At 42.8% G+C, this 17,147-nt stretch overlaps 1 protein-coding gene across 1 annotated transcript in view; it reads right to left on the bottom strand.

Annotated features, from left to right (window-relative positions):
- LOC110160830 (glutamate receptor ionotropic, kainate 5-like) overlaps window positions 1-17,147 on the bottom strand; it is a 229,714-nt gene that overhangs the window by 179,444 nt on the left and 33,123 nt on the right. The window contains exons 3-4 of the mRNA XM_055157572.1: window positions 2,831-3,016; window positions 1,928-2,229 (exon numbers count right to left, since the gene is read on the bottom strand). Of these exons, the coding sequence (XP_055013547.1) occupies window positions 1,928-2,229; window positions 2,831-3,016 (488 nt within the window). The remainder of the gene's footprint in view (window positions 1-1,927; window positions 2,230-2,830; window positions 3,017-17,147) is intronic.

Below are 17,147 nucleotides of genomic sequence, written 5' to 3'. Positions count from 1 at the left end.
ACTACTGTTACTATGATAAATACTACTGTTACTACAACAAGACCAGAGACCAGAGACCAGATCAGAAACCACAGAAGAGAGACTAGAAACCAAAGACCAGAGGCAAGAGACCAAAGACCAGAGACCAGACCAGACAAGAGACCAGACCAGAGACCAGACCAGAGACCAGACCAGAGACCAGACCAGACCAGAGACAAGAGACAGAGACAAGAGACCAAAGACCAGAGACCAAGAGACCAAAGACTAGAGACCAAAGACCAGAGACCAGAGACCAAAGACCAGAGACCAAGAGACCAAAGACCAGAGACCCAGACCAGAGACCAGACCAGAGACCAGACCAGAGACCAGACCAGAGACCAAAGACCAGAGACCAGAGACAAGAGACCAAAGACTAGAGACCAAAGACCAGAGACCAGACCAGAGACCAGACCAGAGACCAGATCAGAGACCAAAGACCAAAGACCAGAGACAAGAGACCAAAGACCAGAGGCAAGAGACCAAAGACCAGAGACCAGACCAGACAAGAGACCAAAGACCAGAGACGAGACCAGAGACCAGAGACCAAGAGACCAAAGACCAGAGACAAGAGACCAGAGACAAGAGACCAAAGACCAGAGACAAGAGACCAAAGACTAGAGACCAAAGACCAGAGACCAGAGACCAAAGACCAGAGACCAGAGACTAGACCAGAGACCAGAGACCAAAGACCAGAGACCAGAGACCAGACCAGAGACCAGAGACCAGAGACCAGAGACCAAAGACCAGAGACCAGAGACCAGACCAGAGACCAGAGACCAGAGACCAGAGACCAAAGACCAGAGACCAGAGACCAGACCAGAGACCAGAGACCAGAGACTAGACCAGCGACCAGAGACCAAAGACTAGATACCACAGACCAGAGATGAGAAACCAAAGACCAAAGACCAGAGACCAGAGACCATAAATCTGTGACCAGACTAGAGGTCAAACCAGAGACCACAGACCAGAAATCAGAAACCAGATTCCAGAGACCAGAGACTAGACTAGAAACCAAACCAGACCAGAGACCAGAGACCAGAGTCCAGAGAGCAGAGTTTTCTCTCAGAACACAAAAACATTTTCATTGTGGCCAAACTGAAGCCCAAACCCGTGTGTTATTTTCAGGAGCTGGAAAAGTGCCAAACTGTGGATTGTGCAGCTCAAACAGGAACTTTTCAAAGTGTCACTTTTGGAATTGTTTGAAATTCTGCTGAAGTTTTCATAAAGAAGAAAAGTCTGAGTGGAATTTAAAACAGCCGCCTCTGCTTCTGAGCTCGGAGCTATGAGCGACAATATGAGAGGAGAATGGAACTCAAACACGCCAAAGCAAATATGGACATTTAACAATCAATCATCCTGGAAAATGATTATCAGAATAAAACAATGATGTGAAAACGCACTGTGTAACCTTACCCCGATGCAGACCTGCACCCAGAGGACCCTCCCATGACTCACCTCCACAGGATTCTGACAGTAAACCCATGAAGGCCTAACCAGAAGTCCACTGTTTCCTGATTGCTGGTTTCAATGTAACACTATAAAGGTTAACATTAGTTTATTCATATTAAAGATGAGTCCAAACCCTTAACTCACCTTAACCAGGACAGATCTGTTCCTCATCTTCACCAGACACACAGCAACACACACGGACAAACGACTCCAATCTGAATCCATTAACATCATTATAGGCTACATGTGGACACTTTTAATCCGCTCATTTTACCATGTGAGCAGAATAGAGCAGAGACCACACAAAGTTCACTTCAGAGTTGGACAAATGTAATGTGGGTGAAATGTACAATCTCTAAAGTGCAAAAAATGTTATGAAATACATCACCTTCAATAAGATTCAATACAGAACTAAGGCAACAACTATAAAGAGTAAAATAATGAAAATGATGAGGAGTGCAGGGTGGGGTGCTCTGGGTGGAGTCTGTGGGTGGGGTGCTCTGGGTGGAGTCTGTGGGTGGGGTGCTCTGGGTGGAGTCTGTGGGCGGGGTGCTCTGGGTGGAGTCTGTGGGCGGGGTGCTCTGGGTGGAGTCTGTGGGCGGGGTGCTCTGGGTGGAGTCTGTAGGTGGGGTGCTCTGGGTGGAGTCTGTAGGTGGGGTGCTCTGGGTGGAGTCTGTGGGTGGGGTGCTCTGGGTGGAGTCTGTGGGTGGGGTCCTCTGGACAGAGTCCTGCAGCAGGTTGGGTACCCGTGGCAAACAGTTGCTGAAACTGGCAGGTTTTAACGTGTGTAATCACACAGGTGGGTCAGGACTAAACCAGGACTAATCTTGGACTTAAGAGAGAGAGAGAGAGAGAGAGAAGCCCGAGCAAAAGAGAAAATGTGATCGGGCAAAGGCAGCACTTTCCTCCATGCAAGTGGAGATCTGTGCATGTGAAGATCTGCTCCAATCCTTTCGCCTGCAGTCATGTGATAGTCTACGCGGGTGCACCTCTGAGTCAGTACTGACAGTGAGTTCTGGTTTAGTCCTGGGTCAGTCCTGGTTTAGTCTTGGTTTAGTTTGTGGTGCGTGCGGCACCAAAATCTGGCATCTCAGTCAATGTTTCTGCTCAGTAAATAAAGCCTGTGGAGTGATAATAGTAGAGCCACGTCTGTCATATTTGTACTGAAGAAAGTGAAAGCATTTCATTTCCTAATTGTAATTCTTGAAATCAATTCATATTCTGATGGATGCTTCAGTTACAAAGCTTTTGATTTGTCTGTGATTTGCACAGGCGGGTAACTGGTGGATTGTTAACGGGTCTGGGCTGGTGTGGGTTTAACTTTGATAAAATCATGTGTTAACAGCCGGGTGTGGTGCTGTACAGCACGGGTGCGGGGGGTGCGGGTCTGTGGGTGAGGTCCTCTGGGTGGAGTCTGTGGGTGAGGTCCTCTGGGTGGAGTCTGTGGGTGAGGTCCTCTGGGTGGAGTCTGTGGGTGAGGTCCTCTGGGTGGAGTCTGTGGGTGAGGTCCTCTGGGTGGAGTCTGTGGGTGAGGTCCTCTGGGTGGAGTCTGTGGGTGGGGTCTTCTGCAGTCAGATCTCCCTAATGTTGTTGATTTTTAATGCTTTTCCAGGAATGTTCCACAGTACGGCATTAAATGCATATGTCTGTGAGGAGTCTCGCCTCTCCACAGATGTGACCTGTAACTTGATTGTCTCTGTGGAAACAGTTTGAGCTTGACACTTGACAAAATGAATCTGCTAGAGGAAATAGAGGCGTGTGATTGGCCCGTGACCTGGCGACATCAGCCTGTTGCCATGACGACCGGGCTCATCAGCAACACTGTGGAGTTCAGCTGTGGCACTGTCAGAATCCAAATTAAAGCTGCACTATGTCATTTTTCTCTTTCCCAGGACGGCTTTAAATGAATCTTTAAATATTTTGTTTTTTGTTTTTTTCTTGGTGGACAGACATGTTTGTTTCCATGGAGACAGATCTGTTTTCTGTAATTGTGTGGGAAAAAAATCATAATGTCTCCATGAATAGAACAGATTTCCGAGGGTTCAGCAGAAAAGTGCCCTAGTGCGGCTTTAAATGTGTGTCGTTAGTTTGGACTGAGCCTGTGAGTGTGGAGCTGTTTCCATGGAGACAGATGTGCAGGTGTGGGCAGGTGCAGCGCCTAACACAAGCACAAGCACTCACACACGAGAAGAGAGAGAGAAGAGAAAGAGGAAGAGAGAAGAGAGATAGAGAGAGATAGAGGAAGGACAGAAAGAGAGGAGGGCGGGGGAGGGAAAGCGAGAGAGAGAGGGGGGATAGAAAGAGAGAAAAGAGACTTGGAGAGAGAGGGATAGCAAGAAGAAAGAAAGAGGGGAGAAGGAGAGAGACAGGGATGGGGAGAGAAGGAGAGAGAGAGAAGGAGAGGAATAGAGAGAGAAGGAGAGAGAGAAGATAGAGAGGGAAGGAGAGGGAGAGAGTGAGATAGAGAGAAGAGAGAGGGAGAGAGAGAAGATAGAGAGGGAAGGAGAGGGAGAGAGAGAGAAGGAGAGAGAAAAGAAAGAGAGAGAGGAAAAGAGAAGGAGAGAAAGAGAGGAGAGAGGGGGAGGGAGAGAAAGATAGAAAGAAAGAAAAGAGACTGGGAGAGAGAGGGATAGAGAGAGTGGAGAGAAAGAAAAGGAGAGAGAGGGAGCGAGAGGAGAGCGAGGAATGAGAGGGAGAGAGGGAAAAACACAGAGGGCTAGAGAAGAGAAGAGAGAGAGGAGGGAAAGGGATAGAGAGAGAAGGAAAGAGAGAGAGGGATAGAGAGAGAAGGACAGGGGGGTGAGGAGCGAGAGAGAGGGGGTAGAAAGACTGAGAGAAAGGAGAGAGAGATGAAAAAAGAGCAGGGAGCGAGATAGAGAAAAAGGAAAAGAGGAGGGAGACAGAGAAAGGGGAAGAGAGAGAGGAGAGGTGGAGAGAGGAGGCCATAAGACAAAAGAGCAGAGAGACAGTGAAAGAGGGAAAAGAGGAGAGAGTTTTATTTTGTGTTTTCTCAGAATATTCAGTCTGACAAAAGAATCGATGAAAGTGAAACGAGTCAGAAGTACTGTTTTTATTCAGTAATGACATAATGTAGTTTTATGTGTGTACTATCTGTGTTGTGTACTCGTAGTATCTGTGTTGTGTACTCGTAGTATCTGTGTTGTGTACTCGTAGTATCTGTGTTGTGTACTCGTAGTATCTGTGTTGTGTACTCGTAGTATCTGTGTTGTGTACTCGTAGTATCTGTGTTGTGTACTCATAGTATCTGTGTTGTGTACTCGTAGTATCTGTGTTGTGTACTCGTAGTATCTGTGTTGTGTACTCGTAGTATCTGTGTTGTGTACTCGTAGTATCTGTGTTGTGTACTCATAGAATCTGTGTTGTGTACTCGTTAGGGGTTTAACAAAAACTGAAATATCATGATATCGTATCGTCAACGTTCTCACAGTAATATTTTAGATCATCACAATATATCAAATTACAAGTCTCTTTGCTTAGATTAAGAGTTATGGAGCAGCAATAGACAGAGGAAACTACATAGACCATGATCCTTTGCTCCATTTCAGTGCAGACTACATAAAGAAATAACAGTTCTAACACTTAAGTCTTAGTTCTTTAGATTAAGTCTTGTCGAGGCATTTTAAGAGAAAAAAGTCATATATTAACAGTCCTGTTCACCCCCACAAAATATCGCATTAAGTATCGTACCATGAGATGTTTATCGTGAAAATATCGCACTGAGAGATTTGGATATTGTTACATTTTTAATTGTGAACCTCCCAACCGTATCGTGAGCTTTACCACGATATCGCAGTAAATATTGTACCTTGACATTCAGACTGTGACGATATCGTATCGTGAGACTTGAGACTTGAATATCGTTACACCCGTAGTACTCATAGTATTTGTGTTGTGTACTCGTAGTATCTGTGTTGTGTACTCGTAGTATCTGTGTTGTGTACTCGTAGTATCTGTGTTGTATACTCGTAGTATCTGTGTCATGGACTAGTAGTATCTGTGTACTCGTAGTATCTGTGCGTATACTCATAGTATCTGTGTTGTGTACTTGTAGTATCTGTGTGTGTACTTGTAGTATCTGTGTGTGTACTTGTAGTACTGTGTTGTGTACTTGTTGTGTACTTGTAGTATCTGTGTTGTGTACTTGTAGTACTGTGTTGTGTACTTGTTGTGTACTTGTTGTGTACTTGTAGTATCTGTGTTGTGTACTTGTTGTGTACTTGTAGTATCTGTGTTGTGTACTTGTTGTGTACTTGTAGTATCTGTGTTGTGTACTTGTTGTGTACTTGTTGTGTACTTGTAGTATCTGTGTTGTGTACTTGTGTTGTGTACTTGTAGTATCTGTGTTGTGTACTTGTTGTATACTTGTAGTATCTGTGTACTTGTGTACTTGTGTTGTGTACTTGTAGTATCTGTGTTGTGTACTTGTTGTGTACTTGTAGTATCTGTGTTGTGTACTTGTTGTGTACTTGTTGTGTACTTGTAGTATCTGTGTTGTGTTGTGTACTGTTGTGTACTTGTACTGTGTTGTGTGTTGTGTACTTGTAGTACTGTGTTGTGTATTTGTGTATGTGTGTGTGTACTTGTTGTGTACTTGTTGTGTACTTGTAGTACTGTGTCTGTGTTGTGTACTTGTTGTGTACTTGTTGTGTACTTGTAGTATCTGTGTTGTGTACTTGTTGTGTACTTGTAGTATCTGTGTTGTGTACTTGTTGTGTGTATAGTCTCGTGCTGTGACACACACCACACAGAACATGATCGTTCTTGTTGTACACTGAACTTTCTCCTGTGAGTTTTAAGACGATAGAAAACTGTTCCTCCTGTGTTTTGTTTCATCCACATGTTTGAGTAATTATTTATTATGAAAATCTCTGTTCCACCTTGTGATGTCATAAAGGAGTAGTTTACAACAGCTCCATTTCCCTTTAGCTCTGTAAAGAACTGCACTTCCAGCTCTGAAATCATCCAAATGAATAAATGAATGTAAACACAGATGTGGTGTCCACGTGTTTGTGATGAACAAACGACGGTAGAGCAGAGATCAGAAAACGCCGGAACATGACCCTTTAAATGTGACACTGTGAGACAGTGTGAGACAGTGTGAGACAGTGTGGGACATTGTGAGACAGTGTGAGACACTGTGAGACAGTGTGAGACAGTGTGAGACAGTGTGGGACATTGTGAGACAGTGTGAGACAGTGTGAGACACTGTGAGACATTGTGAGACATTGTGAGACATTGTGAGACAGTGTGAGACAGTGTGAGACAGTGTGAGACAGTGTGAGACATTGTGAGACATTGTGAGACAGTGTGAGACATTGTGAGACAGTGTGAGTGTGAGACAGTGTGAGACAGTGTGAGACAGTGTGAGACAGTGTGAGACAGTGTGAGACACTGTGAGACAGTGTGAGACAGTGTGAGACAGTGTGAGACAGTGTGAGACATTGTGAGACAGTGTGAGACTGAGACAGTGTGAGACATTGTGAGACAGTGTGAGACATTGTGAGACAGTGTGAGACAGTGTGAGACAGTGTGAGACAGTGTGAGACAGTGTGAGACAGTGTGAGACAGTGTGAGACAGTGTGAGACATTGTGAGACAGTGTGAGACATTGTGAGACAGTGTGAGACAGTGTGAGACATTGTGAGACAGTGTGAGACAGTGTGAGACAGTGTGAGACAGTGTGAGACAGTGTGAGACAGTGTGAGACAGTGTGAGATGTTGTGAGACAGTGTGAGACACTGTGAGACACTGTGAGACAGTGTGAGACAGTGTGAGACAGTGTGAGACAGTGTGAGACAGTGTGAGACAGTGTGAGACATTGTGAGACAGTGTGAGACAGTGTGAGACTGTGAGACAGTGTGAGACATTGTGAGACAGTGTGAGACAGTGTGAGACAGTGTGAGACAGTGTGAGACAGTGTGAGACAGTGTGAGACAGTGTGAGACAGTGTGAGACAGTGTGAGACAGTGTGAGACATTGTGAGACATTGTGAGACATTGTGAGACAGTGTGAGACAGTGTGAGACACTGTGAGACAGTGTGAGATGTTGTGGGACATTGTGGGACATTGTGAGTGAGATATAATAGGGACAGTAATGAAAACAATAAGCACTTGATTGAGAAAGCAACAATAAAACAGAAAATGCAAAATAAAGATTGTCCCAGCAGTAACAGAGAAAATACCCATCAGCCCACAGAGCTGTATAATAATAATAATAATAATAATAATAATAATAATAATAATAATAATAATAATAATAATAATAATAGCTTGTATAATTCTTAGTGTTGTGTTTTTAGGGTGACCATGTTTACATCTGCCCACGAACTACAGATGAAAAAACACTCTCTCCTGGTACAATTACAGAAATGTTCATGAATGTACACCAGGAGTCTCCACCCTCTTCCAAGTAGCTCCACAAAGGATTTCTGAATGACACGTTACAATACCTTTTACTATTGTACATGTACATTTCAATGCCTGATTTTGTAAACAGATAACGGTTTGGAGGAAACTGGATCTCATCTAAGACTTTCACGAAATTTCTTGTGACCACAAAAAATTAGTAACTCTCTGGCATTTTTGTTTAGTAAAAGTAGCTCAGATGAAAAAGGTTGGAGATCCCTGATGCACACCCTCCCTGCTAAGTAAACCGAATAAAAAAATAAAATAAAACAAAAGAGGGATGTTTGCAAATCAGAGTTCAGCCACTTCTGGCTCCATTGACTCTGGCTCTAATTCACTTTATATTGAAAAACTATCAAGATATGAACAACTCTGCTCTCCGGTCTCTGGTCTGATCTCAGGTCTGGTCTCAGGTCTGGTCTCAGGTCTGGTCTCAGGTCTGGTCTCAGGTCTGGTCTCTGGTCTGGTCTCTGATCCAGTCTATAGTTTCTGGTCTCTGGTCCAGTCTCTGGTCCGGTCTCTGGTCTGGTCTCAGGTCTGGTCTCAGGTCTGGTCTCAGGTCTGGTCTGGTCTCTGGTCTAGTCCGGTCTCTGGTCCAGTCTCTGGTCCAGTCTCTGGTCCGGTCTCTGATCCAGTCTATAGTTTCTGGTCTCTGGTCCGGTCTCAGGTCTGGTCTCTGGTCTAGTCCGGTCTCTGGTCTGGTCTCAGGTCTGGTCTCAGGTCTGGTCTCAGGTCTGGTCTCTGGTCTGGTCTCAGGTCTGGTCTCTGATCCAGTCTATAGTTTCTGGTCTCTGGTCTGGTCTCTGGTCCGGTCTCTGGTCCGGTCTCTGGTCTAGTCCAGTCTCTGGTCCAGTCTCTGGTCCAGTCTCTGATCCAGTCTATAGATTCTGGTCTCAGGTCTGGTCTCAGGTCTGGTCTCAGGTCTGGTCTCTGGTCTGGTCTGGTCTGGTCTCTGGTCTAGTCCAGTCTCTGGTCCAGTCTCTGGTCCGGTCTCTGGTCCGGTCTCTGGTCCGGTCTCTGATCCAGTCTATAGTTTCTGGTCTCTGGTCTGGTCTCAGGTCTGGTCTCTGGTCTAGTCCGGTCTCTGGTCTGGTCTGGTCTCTGGTCTCTGGTCTGGTCTCTGGTCCGGTCTGTGGTCCGGTCTCTGGTCCGGTCTCTGGTCTGGTCTCTGGTCCGGTCTCTGGTCCGGTCTCTGGTCTGGTCTCTGGTCCGGTCTTTGATCCAGTCTATAGTTTCTGGTCTCTGGTCTGGTCTCAGGTCTGGTCTCTGGTCTAGTCTGGTCTCTGGTCTGGTCTCTGGTCTGGTCTCTGGTCCGGTCTCTGATCCAGTCTATAGTTTCTGGTCTCTGGTCCGGTCTCTGGTCCGGTCTCTGGTCTAGTCCGGTCTCTGGTCTGGTCTCTGGTCCGGTCTCTGGTCCGGTCTCTGGTCCGGTCTCTGGTCTGGTCTCACTGGATCCATTTGTCTTTGAATCCCACAGAGCCGGCGCCAGCTGCTGTTTCCATGGCAACACTGGGCTGGAAAACACATCCCCGTACGCTCCGTAAAGCCTCCCATAAACACCACGGCAAAAGTGCTGACTACGAAAGCTGGAGGAGAGAGTTGGCCCGCAGCTCCGCCTGTGCCTCGTCCTCCTCACAAAACTTCAACTCCTCCTCGTCTTCATCAGCACCAAAAAACACACATCACCTCACACTTTTTCAAATATGAAACATTGTGGTGAGAGGGCGACTGCTGCTCCGACTGTGCCGCGTCTTTTCACACCGTTCACACTTTCCCACTCAGTATCACAGCACACACACACACACACAGAGAGACACACACACACACACACAGTACAGTAAATGGATTAATACTCTGATAATAATGGAATAAAACTGCAGTGTTGTCATGGGGTCTGGTCAAGTGGTAATGGAGGGAAACAGGGGCAGATTTTTGACATTCAAATGTCTCTTATTCAGAAACTAGAGGGACTATTGAAATAAGTAAAGTATCAGAATGTAGGAAAGAGTTACACTCCAACAGGGTCAAGTTAAACCTGTGAGATTCTTTCAAGTTGTTGACAAAAAAATTTAAAAACTCATGTCTGTAAAGGAGGGAATGAAATATGCAGCACTTTTTGTACAATAAAACAGTGATAACTCTTGGTTCTCACTTCCATATCCTTAACAAACTGGTTTGAATATTTGCTTCATATAGTTTTCTACCATATGGTACAAGATTAGGTTGAAAAACCTCTTACTTTTTGACTCATGAGATTTTTTATTAAGAAAGGTCATGGTAACGGAGGGAGAAGTAACGGAGGGAAAATTGTTCAAACAAGTAGAAGGTGCAGGATTTTACATCATTTGTCAGATTTTTTTCTTCTGAATACTTTAATATTACTTAAAGTATTCAATGAAAGGAAACTATTTCTATAAAATATGTCAGTCCTTCCAAGCAAATTCTTATCATTTTAAATACTTTTTTTTTTTTTTTTTTAAATCATGTCCCTTCATCAACAGTTCAAAGATGGAATAACACAAGATATGATGAAATACATCCATTTATTGACATGATTTGCAGGTCTTTGAAATTTGGGAAATAATTTTTGTTCCATGTTTCATACATGGTCTGTTTAAAACATATGGAACTTTAGAACCAAAATGGAACAGAAAAAAGGTCAACAGTTTCATAAACTAGAGTACATATGTATCTGTTCAATACATTTTTATATCAGATGCATTAACTTGAATTTTTGGCCTTGTTGTTCTTCTGCTTGACCGGGCCCCATGACATTCACATTTCACACTAAAGATTTTGATACTAAGGAAAAGACTCGATACTCAATATTGATTCCGATACCACAATGAGAATAAAACCCCCCCCGTTCTTTGGACAATAGAATGTGATTTCCAACAGTGAGTGTGTTTACATGCACATCAGTGTCCCGGTTATTATCCATATCCAGGTTCTGTCAATATTCAGGATACTGTGTTTACATGTGCACTGAGAAACCGGGACACTCATATCCCCGTGAACATGATCAAATAGAGTATCCCGGTTTCTTGACATAATCTTACAAATATGCAAGTGTAAAAATTTACCTAATTTAAGTTAATAAACCAGGAAAAATACAAACAGGAAGCTTGGGAGGTTATTTTAATAGATCCGTGGGTTCTAACCAGCAGTACAGAGCTGTGAGGTATCCCACAATCCACTGCACACATCAAACCCAACGTGTAGATTTTTTATTAAAATATTCCGCATAAATAAACTCAGCTTTATAACATATGAACCATAACCACATCAGCCAGTTGGATCATATAATTCAACTTTGTCACATTTGTTTATGTTTTACTGAAACTAAGACCACATGGCTCATTAAAACAGCTGCTCCTTGTGCCGCTGATGCAGTTCAGCTTCTGTCGGACTAAAGGACACGAGTCTGTGTGTGTTTTTTCTGTGACATAGGAGTGGCTGATGATAGTAAATGTGTTCTGTGTGTATATTGTATAGGAGATGTTTCATGTTTAAAGGTTGTACAGAGGATTTTTTAAGGGAAAATAAATACAGCGACAGTCCTTTTTCAAATGTTGTGCATGTGTGACACCACCTTCCTCCTCCACAGCCTCAGCAGAAACATCTCCTCCCACCTCCTGACTCTAGAAATCACGCTTGTTTACAGTCAGTGCGCATTCAGAATTACTGTTGAAGTGACCTGTCTAGAAATAATTTAGCGACCGATGCGTCAGTTTTTAGACACTTCGTCTGCTTCATTCGCGCCATCGCTGGAAGGAATCTCCAAGAACCACCTCAGTTTGTCTTTGCTCCTTTTCCCCTTTTCTTCTTCTTTCAGCGACCTCAAAAACTGACTTTCTTTTGCAGCGAACTGGTCTTGGATTCTCGTCCGCCATCGCAACAAACTTTGTGCAAACTGCGAGGAAGCTACAGTTTGAAAAAGCCTCTAAGAACCGCTGCATAAACCACATAATCCCCGCACGCCGATGAGTCAGTTACACTAGAAACGTAGGGAGTAACAACCTAACAGCCAATAGAAAATGAGGTAGCCTTGTTTTCTATTGGCTGATGTTTTTCTGGCCTCACTACATCCACAGTTGATAGATTTTCATTCTTTTTTCTTTTTTTTTTGGTCATCATAATTACAAGGCTAATTCCATATAATTCCATACAACCTTTAACTTTTCATACGTGTGCAGGTCGTACGAGTGCAGATTCGTGTGCAGGTTTAGCGCAGTCATTTCCCTCATGTATGGTCACTCAAATTTATGTTGCAGTAACCGGGATACTGTGTTTACATGCCACAGTATCCCGGTTACTAGAATAAAATACCAGCTACAGTATCCCGGTTTCTAATAACCTGGATACTGCCATAACCAGGATACTGAAACCGTTTACATGCACTATGAAGAAACCGGGATACTCAAAAAATCCGATCATAACCGGGATACTCATGTGCATGTAAACACACCCAGTTACTCCTCAAGACCAACGGTATCGTACTGACAGAATCGTACACTAAACCCGGGAATATGTTTTATTTAACTGCACATAACTCTCCAACCATAAAAGATAGAAAATTGTTTTTTTTTTTTTTTTTTCCATGAAAAGCCAGGACTTGCCAGATTTCTGAGTATAATTCTGGCAAACGAGTGTCCTGTGGCAGTATTTCCCAAACTTTTTTTTTTTTTTTTTTTATTCTTGGGACCCATATTTTTAAAAATCACAAACCTTCACGACCCAAGTCAATAGACATTATTCATAAATCACAAAATACAGATGGATTTGAACATTATTGAACATTAATGAGAATATTTTATTGTTGACTAAGTGATTGTGTTTCTGAACAGTTAGTATTACTCAAGTTTAAACAATGAAAAACAGTCACTGAAGCAGCAATAAAAGGATCCAGAAGTCGACTATTTGGACATTAAATGTAGAACATTTCTTTTTCTTTTCAACATTCAACTGAACCAGAAATATTGGAACAAAATAATCACTCACTCTTATCACAGAGGTACATGCAGATCGTGACACTTTCTTCTGACCCACCTGAGGGTCACAAGCCAGTCTTTGGGAAACACTGCTCTATAGGTTTTATTCACGCTGACGTCACACACCAGGAGGACGTTTAGAAAGATGCAATGACAACTTCCCAGGCCCAGTTTTCTTCTTTCTGCAGTCTTCGTTTTACCACTGATCACATTTACTTCAGTGGGTTTGATCACAGTCGGTCGAGCCCAGTGTCGGGAACTACACCGGAAGTCATCATCGCCTCTTTTTCAAACGTCTTCCTGGTTTATGATGTAAGTGTGAATAGAGTCTATCGGAATGTTTGCGGGCAAACTCATGCGCTCATCCATTTTGACAGTGGGTCTGCAAGTCCTTCTGTGCTGGACTAAGAAAATCTGAATCACAGACTGATGTTAATTATATTATTATTAAATAATTCCAAATGATCTGTCCGCTTCAGAGCTTTTCTGATGCTTGTGCTGCTTCCACACATGGATTTTCATATTAAAGCATTTGACCAATCACATTTCAGCTTCACTTGTTACTAGGCAGAGTCAAAGTCAAAGAAGTGTCCCTGATGCCTTCACACTCCGTTCTGCAGGAACTCGAACACAAAAGAAATGAAACTGTTGCTTCAACCAATCAGATTTTGAGTTGGTGTCACCAGGGTCTTTAGCAGGTGTACGACGTCACCGGGTTCAGAGCCGTGATTGGACAGTCAGAGAGTGAACCATCCAAAGCAGCAAAGTGCATCTGTAGCGGAACCAGGACTAAACCAGGACTAAACCAGGACTAAACCAGGACTAAACCAGGACTAAACCAGGACTTGTGAGTGTAGTGAGTCAAAATGGTCAATGCTCTTAGCGTCTGTCTTTGTAACAATTGAAAAAGTCGCTCTAAGTGCACTTATTTCTAAATAAATGGAAAATTACTCTTGGTCTGTGTAATTATGTATCTCTTGCTATTTTTATTTTCAGGGTTATTTCAGTCAAATGTCAAATGTAATAAACTCCATGGAAATGCAGAAGTGATGTGGCTCTGTGTTGTAAGGTTTATTATTTCTTTTATGCATTTATTATGACAAAGTTAAATGTCGATACATGTTGTTCGCCTGTTGGTTTAGGTAAGGGCCCATGTTTAGACTGTGAAAAGATATCCAGGCAGCAGGTGTATGCCTGACCTAGAGAATGTGTACATTATGTACTGTATCGCTATATGGCTTGGGTCAATATTGCTGTGTGTTTTTGCCTAATGCGCTAAGTAGACAAGTTAATAGTTGACAAGACCGTCAGGTATAAACCTGCTACTCTGCTACACTAAGTCAGACGTTGTCTAGATGCGATACTTGTACTTGATTTTCTGTAACTGACTCGAATCCCTGTAACCTGCTTGCGTTGATAATAAAGAGGCCTATACCTGGACTTTTCCATCTCGTGCTTCTTTCTTAAAAGACGTCCAGGGACTGCCTTCTGAAAAGCTGACAGTGTCCTGAACCTGACACCAGCTATTTCCATGACTGACACCAGGAAAATCATGAGGCCATTGCACTTTTTTGTTTTGTTTTATTTTGTGGCAATATGGATATTTTTAGTTTATTTTAAGACTTGATATTTTACACTTTTGTAGCTAAAGCCCTAAATTAAGCGTTTTTATGTCCAAAAAGTTGTTTATACATGTCTGCTGTGTGTTTTGTATAGTGAAAAAAGGATGTATAACACTTCATTTGGGGTAAAAGGGGGAGTTCTAAATGCAAATTTAAGAAAAAAAAACACACTAAAATGTCCCTGAGGTCTGGAAGGGTATTAAATGGTCATATTTTCTTTTCTATTCCCATGTGGTCTTATATCTGTGTAATCTATGAAAGACAATTTGATCATATTAATGCCACTATTAAATGCCACTGAATTTCTCAATTTTATTATTATTTTTTTTACTTGGAAAAAACATGTTTGAAGCAAATATTAATATCAATATTTCCAGGAAGTCTCAGAGCGTCAGACTGTCTCCTGTTTATCTCCAACTCTGAGAAATGAACCAGAACAAGTTCACATGAGGCCAACGTTAAAGCGCCTGATTTCTCTGAAAAACACGTCTGTGCCCAGAACAGACACATCGTACAAGACGCTCCTGAGCTCACAACAAGTCCACCGTGTTCTGTCTCCGTCTGATTAGAAATTTGCTTTGAAAGTTTGTGTACATTTTCAAACTGATTAAGAACCAAACATTTTAAATATACAACACAGATATTTTCAAGCCCTCAAATTCAACAATCAAAATTCAAAGAGTCAAATTTGCAGTGAATAAAAAGTTACAGCAAAGGTCCAAGCTCAAAGCGATCGACCCAAAGTGCTCCGATCAAACTTAGAAACAAAACAAACAGGAAATGGTGCAGTAAAGCGATCTGATTGGTCAGAATTCACCTCATCACAACCTCCTTTCTTTGATTTCTTGAGTGTAAGCCCCGCCCACAGATGAGAGCAGCCAATAGGAATCAGTCTCTGTCCTCGTCGCTCACACAGGTTCAGTTGCTTAGGTCTTGGCATCTCGGTTGAAATTTTTCTCTGTGAATTTCCAAGCTCTGAATTTAGATTTTTGAATTTGAAACGACTGGAAAATATTTGTGCTGGATATTTAAAAGGTGACATTTTTATTCTGAACTTGAAACATAATGAAAAAAGTATAATTAACATTTCAGCAACAAAAATTCAGAATAAAAATTAATTGAAACAATTTTCATTTTGAGTTAAAAATTCAATGTGAGAAATTCAGCAGTATTTAAAATTCAAAATCTGATCTTCCACAGAAATCTCAATTCTCAATTCTTAATTCTCAAATGATCTTATATAGAATTCTCTCAGTGGTCCAGGTAGATCCCATAGTGGTCCAGAACTAAACCAGGACTAAACCAGAACTAAACCAGGACTAAACCAGGACTAAACCAGAACTAAACCAGGACTAAACCAGAAACTAAACCAGGATTAAACCAGAACTAAACCAGACTAAACCAGAACTAACCAGGACTAAACCAGAACTAAACAGGACTAAACCAGAACTAAACCGGGATTAAACCAGAACTAAACCAGGATTAAACCAGGACTAAACCAGAACTAAACCAGAACTAAACCAGGACTAAACCAGAACTAAACCAGGATTAAACCAGAACTAAACCAGGATTAAACCAGGACTAAACCAGGTCTAAACCAGGACTAAACCAGGATTACACCAGAACTAAACCAGAACTAAACCAGGACTAAACCAGAACTAAGCCAGAACTAAACCAGGACTAAACCATGTCTAAACCAGGACTAAACCAGAACTAAACCAGGTCTAAACCAGGACTAAACCAGGTCTAAAATAGAACTAAAACAGGACTAAACCAGGCCAAGAGGAGGGGGAGAGAGTGGGTAGAGTAAGACGAAGAGAGAGGAGAGCGAGAAGGGAAGAGAGAGAGAGAAGGGGTGAGGGGGAGAGGAATAGGGATGGAGGAAGAGATGGAAGGAGAGGACGGGTTGTGAGAGAGAGAGAGAGAGAGAGGGAGAGAAAAAGTAAGAGAGAGGGGAGGAGAGAGACAGACAGAGGGCTGGAACAGGAGGAGAAAGAAAGAGGGCTGGAGAAATGAGATAGAGACGTGAAAAAGAGGAGGGAGAGAGGAAGAGAGAGAGAGAAGGGTTGAGGAGGAGAGAGGAAGAGAAAAAAGGAGGAAGATAGGGAAAGGGGAAGAAAGAGAGAGAGAAAGAGGGGATGGAGAGCATGACTTGTGAGAGAGAGGGGGCAGAGAGACAGACAGAGAGATGGAATAAGAGGAGGGAGAGAGAGAAAAGAGATAGAGACATGAAAAAGAAAAGGGAGATAGGAAGAGAGAGAAAAAGGTTGAGGGGGAGAGATAGGAAAAGGGGAAGAGAGAGAGAAAGAGAGGAAGGACACAGAGAGGAGGGCAGAAGGCAAAAGAAGAGAGAGATAAATAAAGAGAGAAAGGAGGAGAGAGAGTTGTGTTTGTGTTTTCTCCGAATATTCAGTCTGACAAAAGAATCTAAGAAACTGAAACGGCGCTGAGTCACAAATACACCGTTTTTTCCTCACGATTCATGTAAAGTTTGTATTCTCTTTTCGTTTTGAAGCGGTAAAAAGTCGGTGAGCAGTCTCTCCGTCTCTCGGGACGATCGGACGAGTCTGAAAAACGTGAAAAAACAACTTAAAGAGTTTGCAGCGGTCCAGAGTTCTTCCTCGCTGACCTTAAGCATTCCG

This window comes from Boleophthalmus pectinirostris, unplaced genomic scaffold (genome assembly GCF_026225935.1).
Source record: "Boleophthalmus pectinirostris isolate CB_2022bp ecotype Guang Dong unplaced genomic scaffold, ASM2622593v1 HiC_scaffold_21, whole genome shotgun sequence".
NCBI lineage: Eukaryota > Metazoa > Chordata > Actinopteri > Gobiiformes > Gobiidae > Boleophthalmus > Boleophthalmus pectinirostris.
Note: the sequence above shows the minus strand (reverse complement) of the source record. Positions and strands in the feature narration are given on the sequence as shown.